Source organism: Triticum dicoccoides, chromosome 7A, assembly GCF_002162155.2.
Source record: "Triticum dicoccoides isolate Atlit2015 ecotype Zavitan chromosome 7A, WEW_v2.0, whole genome shotgun sequence".
Classification (NCBI taxonomy): Eukaryota; Viridiplantae; Streptophyta; class Magnoliopsida; order Poales; family Poaceae; genus Triticum; species Triticum dicoccoides.
The window spans coordinates 453610194-453620633 of NC_041392.1; the positions used below are offsets into that span (position 1 = coordinate 453610194).

A 10440-nucleotide genomic window follows, 5' to 3' on the forward strand; every position below is an offset into this window, starting at 1 on the left:
AGAACTCGTGTGCGATGGGGCACAAATCGCACACAGTTCATATGTTGGCCCATGTGTCTTACATATTGTTTCCCAAACGGTTCATTACAACAGACCGTATGGTTTCACCGCATCATTAGAAACGCTTAATCACCGATATCACACGTGCGAAAGAATTTAGTGTGTGATGTATCACACACGATTATATTTTGGAAGGCCTCTGGATCACTGCTCCATATCCCCGACGGTTTTTGGGTCGTGTGGAAAGGACACCCTATCGCACACATTCACTTGGCGATGGTCCCAAATGCCATCGTGGAAAGGGGTTAAAAACCGTTTGTATAGCACCGACGCGTACCAGTGTGTATATGACATGAAGAAAGCAATAGCAATAAAACTTAACGATCATTATGCTAAGCTAACGGATGGGTCTTGTCCATCACATCATTCTCCTAATGTGATCCCATTCATCAAATGACAACACATGTCTATGGTTAGGAAACTTAACCATCTTTGATTAACGAGCTAGTCTAGTAGAGGCTTACTAGGGACATTGTGTTTTGTATATGTATCCACACATGTATCAAGTTTCCGGTTAATACAATTCTAACATGAATAATAAACATTTATCATGGTATAAGGAAAGATAAAATAACAACTTTATTATTGCCTCTAGGCCATATTTCCTTCAAGAAGTCCTCCGTATTGAACCCATATTTAGCCTTTTCAACGTGCATGGTCCTAGGTTGCTCTTGGTAGACGCAACAAAGCAAAGGAAACTAATAAAACACAAACTATGCAATGCTACAATGAAAACTGAATCATGCATAATGGACATATATTTGGTTCATTGGGACATGATATAGGGAGAGGACATGCAACAAATGAGCTATAGAATGCGTAAAATATAGTGCCATCAACAAGTCGTCCCATGCTCCTCTGCTAGTGCAACTGTTGGGCGCATGTCGGGCGACATGTCAGTTGAATTTTCAGAGGCAAGGACCATCATCCGCCAACAGATGTCTAAGCCAGCTTGGTTCACCTTGTCTCAGGAACAAAAGGTTGCTCTCGTCTTCACCTAGTAGAAGGCCAAAAGCTATAGAGGAGGTTGTGGCATATTTGACTGCGGCGTTCGCACAGTCTATCGAGGTTAGTGACTATGTGCTTTTTCACTTAATATTTCTCATGTAGGCGATAGCCCTCGGGACGCAGGTTGGTTCTGAACATCCAACCTGTGTTTTCTTCTTTTTCTCTAAATTGTTCTTCTAGTAGCCCCCGATGAGCTGTTGTTTTGGCCTACAACGTAGGCCAAACTGTGGATCATTATACTTCAGACTTTGAATTGATTGCGTTGGTTGTAGTAGCCTCTGAGCCTCTAGCCGACTTATGCAAGCCTCCTGGAGGATTTCGAATTTTTCCTTAGGTCAAAATGTGCGGTTTCAGTAGCCCCTGAGACTCAGGTCGGACTGGAAGGCTGACCCGAGGATCGATATCTTCTTGTAGGGACCCCATGTCATGCTTTTAGGATAAAAGTGTTGACACAATAATCCCCGAGACTCTGGCCAGGCTGGAAGGCCGGCTGAGGATTGAATCTTCTCTTCAGAATCCTCTTGCTCCTGTGTTATTTTTAAAAGGGATGTAGTAGCCCCTGAAACTCCAGCCTGGTTTGAGGATCGAAACCTGTCCTTCATGAGCTTTCTTCTCTTTGTTGTTTTGAAGGGGATTCAATAGCCCCGAGACTGAGACTGGGCTGAAAGGATGGTCTGATGTCGACAAGTTAGCGCATATCTGGTGAGATCGCGCATCGCATGGCTCAGCTAGCCGCCGAGCAGTAGAGAAGTGACAACGTTAGCAAGCGGTCAAGGATGTTTTTTCTTCCAACATACATAACGGCATAGTGTTCGAATCGGCTCTTCACCTTTATTGGTGATTACTCTTGTCATGGCATTATGCTTTTGTCATTCTTTTTTTAATAGATTTCGTCCTCCTTTTTAGTTTTGTGCATCCTGATTATGCAAAGACTGGATGTGAACCGTCCGAGTTGTATCACCTTCACGAGTTATGAGTCAATAAAAGTGTGTTCCTAAATACTTAAACGCGCAGCTGCGCTATCCGGGCGTTGCGAGCGCATGCGCGCGAGTCGTCTGATGCATGCATGTGTTGATGCTTTGACTATTTTAACACAACAGTTGATGCCAGCGTGTGGGGACTATGTCAGCGTGCATGTGGATAGCCGCCGCCGATGCACATGCATGTGCTAACGTCACCTATTTATTCAGTTACAAGTTTTTTCAAAAAGCTACAACTTTTGAAACGGATGTCAGAACGAAGAACCGTTTTCACCATTAGGTTCCTCGCGATGAGCTCTTCAAAACTTGATCCCATATGAATATGTTCTGTTGAACTTTTTTAAAAGCAACTTTGATGCTATATGAGGCAACTTTAGTGTTAAAAATCAGCAACTTTGATGCTACAGGAATTGCACCATGTGTACAAGTGAATTCGCCTAGTAACCTCCTAATTAGTTGTGTGCACTAGTGTAATAGGTGGTTACCATGGTTCAGAAACTAAGTTGTAGATTGTTTAGTTGCCTACCATATTGTGCAAGTTGCTTACCATATAGTGGAAACTTCTCCTGCATGGCTTCAGAAACCAAGTTGCCTACGTCGCTACGAAGTTGGCTACGAGTGATCCTCAATTTCCTACAATACTATGGAAGTTGTCCATAAGGGACCTAAGTTGCCTACGATGTTAAAAGGTTTTTTATGGGATCTAAGTCATCTATCATGACTTCAAATTTCGAAACTATGTGGGGATGGATGGTATAAGATCCGTGTGCTTTCTAGGGGGGAGTCTGTCCGACAACACTACTGAGCACGTGAGTATTGGCTACCCAGGTCGCGATGAGCTCTTTCAAAACTAAACCCCACATGGATATGTACTAATGTTTAAAAAAAGCAACTTTAATGCCAGATGAGGCAACTTTAGTGTTAAACAGAAGCAACTTCACTTCAGTAAATGTAACTAATTACCAACAATAAGCAACGAAATAGTAATAGAGAACAACTTCAAAACAGACGTAAATAACATCACATTGCCTTCATAAGCAACTTTCTTTCTACTAGAGGCAACTTTAGTGCTAAAAATAGGCAACTTCTCTACATTTTGTGTCCTAGTTAATTTTGTATGACATTCTCCTAACTTCCCCACCGGTACTTCTAAGTTTTCTATTGTTCATGTTCGTAAGTCACTGTTTCTACATTGCCTATAATATTACAATGTCATCTACCATTGATACTCTTTTTGTCTGCTATTGCTAGTTATGGTAGGAAACTTGGTGGTGAATCGAGGCAACTTCAAAGTATTTGTAGGCAACTTAGAAAAATAATGATAAACTACTTCACAATATTGTAGGCAACTATTTCTACAAAGTTAGGCAACTGGGCAGCAATGATAAGCAACTAATTACCAATATCAGGTAACTAGGCGTCAATGTTAGGTAATTTATAGTATTTATAGGCAACTGAACATCAACCGTAGGCAACTAACCATCACACAATAGACAACTGAGTAGCCGTGATAGGCAAGTTGGGGTAATGTTAGCAAAATTCACGGATACACATAGTCCAACGAAGTTGTTTTGTATATAGCACCAAAGGGGTCTGATGTTTTGTGTTTTTTCTCATTTTTATGCAAACCAACCTAATACACGGTCTACTAGGATAAAAAAAGAAGTTGCTTCCGTATAGCATTATAGTTGCCTTCATCGCATCCAAAGTTGCCCAAAAAAAAGAGTTTGACGAAACCTATTCATATGGGATCTAGTTTTGAAGAACTCGTCGTGAGAAACTCAATGGTGAAAACGGAACTGAATTCCGACGCTTGAATCAAAAGTTATGACTTTTAAGAATTTTTGAACCCCAACAAATGCACGACAAGATCTAGGCTAATTTAACAGGATCACGTGGAAGGAGATGGTGGCAAAGGACCAGGGTGCTTCTTTTTTTGGAAGCGCGTGCGGAGGGACCGGTTGCATTTTCTATATATGGTAAAAGCGCTGGATCATACCAGCAGGCACCCGAGAGCTCGCTAGCCATGTCCAAGTGTGTTTTATTAAATAAAAAAACTTATGGTTAGTAGTCTTGTTCTCTTAAAGAACCATCTGTTTCTTTTAATTGGAAGGCAGTAGCATACACACAAAAAAGTGTAGAAAAGAACAGTGGATCTTCTCATCTGCACACGAAAGCGAAGCCATGTTCATCCATGCAAGTTTGAGCAGAAAAAAAGATCGTCGATCCTACAGCACAGAGTCAAATCCACACAACATATATATTACGTACACATGATTAACCACAAACACAACCCTTTTGCTTTGACTAAACCAAGTTTTCTCTGACCATATGCATCTACCGTCCCATCTGTAACAGTCCGTGGTGCTATGATCTTCCCCTTCTTTTCTTTTTTCCTTTGCAAGACAAGAGAGTTTATAGTAGACATCGTAAATGATCTCTTGGCAGTTTCCACAAGACAAAATGCGTCGTAGAAGTGGTCTATGAGTAGAATTTGTATGTCTTGGAATCCAAGATGATCTGTCTGAGCCCTCCGATTGGCGACAGGATCATCAGGCACACCCCAAGGACGATGCAGACCTGAAGATCATGGCACAACACACACACACACAAAAATTAGGCCGGAGTTGAGATTGACCAAGGAGAGGCATATATATAACTACAGATAGATAGCTTACCCAGTTGGTGAACCATGAGAGGCTGAATCTTTTGGGCTTGTAGATGGCGAGCCACATGACGCAGGGGAGCTGCAGGAATAACAGGTGTTGACTTAGATTAGCAACTCTGAATTTTACCGATTCCTGTGATTAACTCAAGTGGAGTGGATGAGAGAAATGCTTACGAAGTATGTCGTCGGCGCAAAGGCGAACCCGCCGAAGAAGCCGAGCAGCCCACCGAAGAAAGGGAAGGTGATGGCGACGAACATGGTGAACGCTGCAAACAGATGGAATCTCGTCAGTCCTATTCGTTCAGTGTTATTTTCGTCTTTTGGGTGATATGAGAGCCTTATTTAAGTCTGAAGAAGATGAGGAGGCCCTACCAACATAGAGGCTCCGGGCAATCAAGCGGAGTGTGAGGCCGGGAGGGAACTTGAGCTTCTTCACCAGCACCGTCTCGATCATGTCGAACACCGGCATCGCGTAAATCTACAACATGGCGGCGCCGTCCATTAGGGTTCAGTTTCAGGCATATGCTAGAGCTTGTATATACGGATAGCAAAAAGAATTGTTGGAAAATGTGTGTGTGTGTACCTGGTAGCTTCCGATGACATGGATGACAACCATCATGTTGGCCATGGCGATGAGCCAGGTGGGCTTGTTGAGGGTGATGAGGATGTTGTCGTCGACGCTGTTGCCGAAGGCCCAGTAGCCGATGAGGGCGACGGGGAAGTAGCAGAGCGCGACGACGATGTAGGCCACCACCACGCCCTTCCACATGGGCTTCTTGGACGGCTTCTCCGGCGTGGACGGGATGGTGGCCTGGATCTCCAGCACCACGTTGTGGCCGGCGTACGCGAACGCCACCTCGCCCAGCGCCCCGAAGAAGCCGAACACCTTCCCCGGCGTCGTGGTGGCGCGGAGGTTGTAGTCCACGTTCACCATCTTGCCCTTGTCCACCGACGCGCCCCACGCGATGGTCGAGTAGGACAGCGACATGACGGCGGCGGCCAGGGACACGCCAGAGATGGAGTTGAAGTTGGGCAGCTGCGAGAGGACGAAGTGCACGGACGCGAAGATCATGATGAAGAAGGTGAGCTTGATGTCCTTGCACTTGCCGTCGCAGATCACGTCGTGGAACTTCTTGAGCGACCTCCCGCCGGTGACCATGTACACGATGTTCACGCCCACCTCCACGATCAGCTGCTGCGGCACCACGATCCAGAGCCCCAGCTTGTCGCCGAAGGCGTGCTGCCCGAGCTCGTGGTACCGGTCGAACCGCTTCCCGGGCACCATCTCGTGCATCTCCACCATCTGCCACAGCGTGTAGAGCGTGATCACCCACGAGATGATCAGCACCGCGATGCCAGGGCCCCTGTGGAACCAACCAACAAACAAAAGTTATACACTGCGAAGATCATGATGAAGAAGGTGGTGAATCCATTGAATGGTGGATGGCGTACCAGCCGAGCTCGGACATGGCGTAGGGGAGGCTGAGCACTCCCGCGCCCACCATGGCGGTGACATTGTGGAAGGCCGAGTACCACCACTTGGCGTTCCTCGACGACGTGATAGGGAGCCAGTCGTCGATCTTCTTCTGCTCATCCGTCCTGACATCCTGCGATCAAGTAATCGCCATGCTTGTTAGACATGAACCATGCACAAAACCTCTACAAAAATCCTACTGAGTGAAAAATCTATCAAAAAGTAGGAACCACATATCCATATCTGAATTGTGTACCACATAATCTACTTTCTCTAATCTGTTGAAACCTTCTTGCATTTCCATGGCTTTCGTCTTAAGGAGCAGTGAAAGAAAGGGACAGCAAATCGGCCAGAAAGTTTCAACCCAGTGACGGGACGTCTTTGAATTTTGTAGGTAAAATGGAGTGCTTAGAGATTCCGTTTCTTCTCGGCAGTTGACTTGTCACATGGCCACTCAAGTAGTCGCCAAAGTCAAACTCATGATGCTTAATTGTCACGGCCACCTCATGGCAAAGATAATCTATTTATTTTGTCAAGCACGTTCACATGACAACGGTAACACACTTGTTTATGTAGTTTTGAATCGAAGAAGCCAATCAAACCAGGCTGTGATTTCAAAGCTGCGGTTGAAAGTTGAAACAAGATCGGGCCTCTTTATGTACACCAAGTGGCAGCAGCTTGCAAGTGATTTCTCAAAAAAAAAAAAAAAAAAAAAAAAACTTGCAAGTAGCAGTGCCAGTTGTTACTATCCTAGTTATCTTACTCCTGACACATCTAATCTATAATTAACATATTGTCGTTGGAGAACGTGACAAAGCTAATCTGCTGGATTATGTGTCTAATTTATCTGGCTTGACCCCTTGTTAGCTGTGATGCAATCTCGTGGCAGCAGCTGCCAAAATGCCAACGGCTATTCCAATGTACAGCAACGTGATACTAGTAGTAGTACAACAGAATATACTGATCCTACTTGTAAGCGATGTTTTTGTCTACTCGTCTAGCATCTTTATTAATACGTATAAATTGGTTGCATACGTCCCAGGATACAGGGACGGATGTGTAACCTTCCTTTTTGAAAATATATTTAAATTTGCATTTTTTGAAATAAGGTGAAAAAGGGCAATTTTGTTACTGTAATTGATTCAGAACAAGTTTTGGTAACCATGTGTGCAAAGGTGGCAGTGGCTTCCGGAACTTTTGAAATAATTATGTTCTGTCGGAATATGAAAATTCTGCCGGGAGAGACATCCATTCTCTCGGTGGGTTTCCCACAAAATTGCTATGAAAATGCTACACCCTCTGTTTATAAGACGTTTTTGCAGTTTAAATTGAACGATAAAAACGTCTTATATTTCGAAACAGGGGTAGTGCTATCCTGACTGAGTACGTAGAGTAATATTCTCTCAGTAAAATTTCACGGTGGTAATAAACAGGTAGGGACCTTTATGCGTCCTTTGAGGTTCCAAGGATCATCTAGTGCAAATTGCGGCATGAAGACTCTTGTAAACTAGTACAAATTGTGGAGTATTCTTCCTGGTTTTGGACGCTAAGGCGAAACATAGGACAAAGTACTGAAAAAGGAGAGGGATCGTTCATACTTCACAGTCGAGAGAAGGTGGGCGGGCCATGCGAGAGAGACAACAAGAGACTTTTTCATTCTTATTTTTGTTTCATGTGATGTCTGAGTCGAAATTTGCTCTAGCCGAGTCAAAATTACAGCACAAGGGCACTCGAGAGGACCAGAACCAATTTTCAGAGAACGGGGGAGAGAGAAGGCAGAATTGGGCAGTTAATGCAAAGCACCGCAAATCACACCGATCATATGACGGGCATGATGCAAACTGTCTAGATACTTTAATCGCCAAATTCTAGAGAGCCTACTGTGGACGGGCATGATGCATAGGGCTGCATCTTCTAGAGAGCGAGAAAAGGGGAGCCGAGCCAGAAAGTAGTAGGGCAAAATCAAGAGTGTGAAGGTGCGAGGCGGGCTTCTCTTGTTTTCACGTGCGGAAGACGAACTGGTAGGGTACCGGTGCGTAGCTACGAACTGGCTCGGCGGGGCCATCTCCCATCCGGTTGGTTTTTTGTCTGCTCGGTGTGGCACGAGCTGCCGGCGGGGAGACGGAAGGGGATCCTCCCCCATGGAAACGCATCCAAGAAGCCGCTTTTTGCCTTTTCGTCCGGGTTTATCCATTTCACGTCATGTCCACCTCTGAAGCTAGCTCCATGCTTCTCGCACCAACTCAGATTCTTGATTCTCTCTCTCTTTCTATCTAGTATCTATCTATCTAAAACTTTTACTGGGTATCTTCTTTTCAGTTGATTAGCAAGATGATTTGCGACTGTAATTTTCTTAACAGCGAGAGAGGGAGATTAATTGCTGAGCAGGAGCACGAACGTACCTTGGCAGGCGGTTCGAAGTTCTCCGCTGCCTGCGTCCCCATGTTCTGCCGGCCGGCCTTGTCTTGAGCAATGGAGAGTAGCAGAGGGAGATGTGTGAGAGGAGGATGTACACAGAGAGAGAGGGGGAGCGAAAGAGATGTTGAGAGCGTCGGGGCCTGTCTGTAATTTATAGAGCATAGCAGAGCAGCAGGGAGCGCGCGGAGTTCCGGATACGCTGTGAACGCGCGGGCGCAGATATCGCGGCTGGGTTGACCGTTGACTCCCCGCAGCAACTCTGCCAGTTTAAGATCCCCCTGGCCCAGCGTGTGGCTGCTGGCTGCGCCCTCGCCGTCAGATCTGGCTTCTACGGCCTACATGAGTCAGCCAGGCTCCGCTCGGTCGGTTTTACTTTTTCTTTTTTCGTCAAGCAAACAAATACTTCATCCGTCCCAAAATTATTATCTTAGATTTGTTTAAATACAGATGTATCTATTTATGTTTTAGTGTTAGATACATCCGTATCTAAACAAATTTAAGACAAGAATTTTAAAACAAATTGGAGTTTGTACTGAGCCTGAGGAACTCAACGAATGGCACATGAAAACCAAGGAACGGGGTCTTTGGGAAAGACGGGGGCACGTAACATGAAGCGGCAGAGCACTGGGGGTGCTCCAAGGTCCATCAAAACACGACATATTCCTCCTCCTCGTCATGTCCAAGCATTTGGCGCAGCGTGAAAGTTTACAACAAGAAACATATCGGAGCGAGCTGTGACCCACGTGATTCGTCGAGTACATTTTCCTTTCACCTCCATCGGCCATTTGGACTGCATGACCACAGCCAAATGTGTGTACACAGCTGTTCAACCACCAGCTGTACGCGTATGTATGCATGTATGTAGGCGCAGGATTAAACAAAACAATTCGATGGAGCTGTTGAGAGTGAAATGCACGGCCGGCTTCTTCCCATCGATTAATTCCTTTTCCCTTTATATTACATTACAAAACTGTTGAAACCACTCCTAGAAAACCATACGATTGGGTCCATCAGATTGCCGTGCCTGCTCTGCACACTTTTTATGAGTGGACACTTGGTTAAATCCATCACGCCTACTTGTTGTCTCTAACGATAAAACAAGGAATATACAAACACATATATGCATTGGGTTGTCATCATATTCCCGCCTTTTTTTGTCTCGTGGAATCCGGCATAATTACTTGCTACGTATATATGCATTGCTCCACCTCCGAGGGACCAGATTCCACTCTGCAATTCACTCGGAAATTTCACCATGGGTGTGATTGAGAGTGCACCTAGAGCAAGAGGACGTCCTCCGGTTATCAAACTTATTACTCGAGGTTGAAAGAAAAGAAGATTGGAAGTGTATGCATCTGTGCAGGGACACGTGCGTGTTAAGTAGGGAGAACGAGAATACAATTAGCACAGGTTGTTGTGTGGCTTGACCCCTCATCCAAGACTATACAATATGAGGATCTTTAACTAACAACAACCTGCCTAAGATTACAACGCACGACACATGTTAACACCATCGTGACATATGTCACGTTACAACTACAGTTACATCATTTAACATCCCCTTCAATCTAAATGTGTCAAGATTGAGATTGTTCTTGAAAGTTTGTAGTTGTCGAACCTGCAATGGCTTTGTAAATCCATCTGCCACTTGATCCGCCTCCGAGGGACCAGATTCCACTCTGCAATTCAGTCGGTAATTTCACTATGGATGTGCTTCAGAGTGCACCTACAGCAAAGGGGATGTCCTCCCGTTATCAAATTTATTACCTGAGGTCACTTTTTGTCCCCTCTTGTGAATTTTAGCCTCTAGTCTAGTAAAATGTTTGTTGTTA

The 10440-nt window shown here is 44.9% G+C and overlaps 1 protein-coding gene across 1 annotated transcript; it reads right to left on the reverse strand.

Moving 5' to 3' along the window:
* Positions 1–4186: 4186 nt before the first annotated feature.
* LOC119330659 (lysine histidine transporter 2-like) lies at positions 4187–8737 on the reverse strand. The gene is made up of 7 exons (XM_037603776.1): positions 8593–8737; positions 6169–6323; positions 5300–6080; positions 5089–5194; positions 4891–4982; positions 4727–4795; positions 4187–4628 (listed from the first exon to the last, which is right to left on the reverse strand). Exons 1-7 carry the CDS (start codon positions 8632–8634, stop codon positions 4530–4532), a joined length of 1344 nt encoding a protein of 447 aa, XP_037459673.1. The 5' UTR covers positions 8635–8737; the 3' UTR covers positions 4187–4529.
* Between the last annotated feature and the right edge of the window lie 1703 nt (positions 8738–10440).

What these genes read in the sequence shown, in the direction of transcription:
- LOC119330659 (XM_037603776.1), bottom strand. Translation starts at nt 8,634, where the DNA reads ATGGGGACGCAGGCAGCGGAGAACTTCGAACCGCCTGCCAAG. An exon ending in GCCATGTCCGAGCTCGGCTG is followed by an intron (nt 6,081 to 6,168) that starts GTACGCCATCCA and finishes TTGGTTCCACAG; the next exon opens with GGGCCCTGGCATCGCGGTGC. An exon ending in TCTCATGGTTCACCAACTGG is followed by an intron (nt 4,629 to 4,726) that starts GTAAGCTATCTA and finishes CATGATCTTCAG; the next exon opens with GTCTGCATCGTCCTTGGGGT.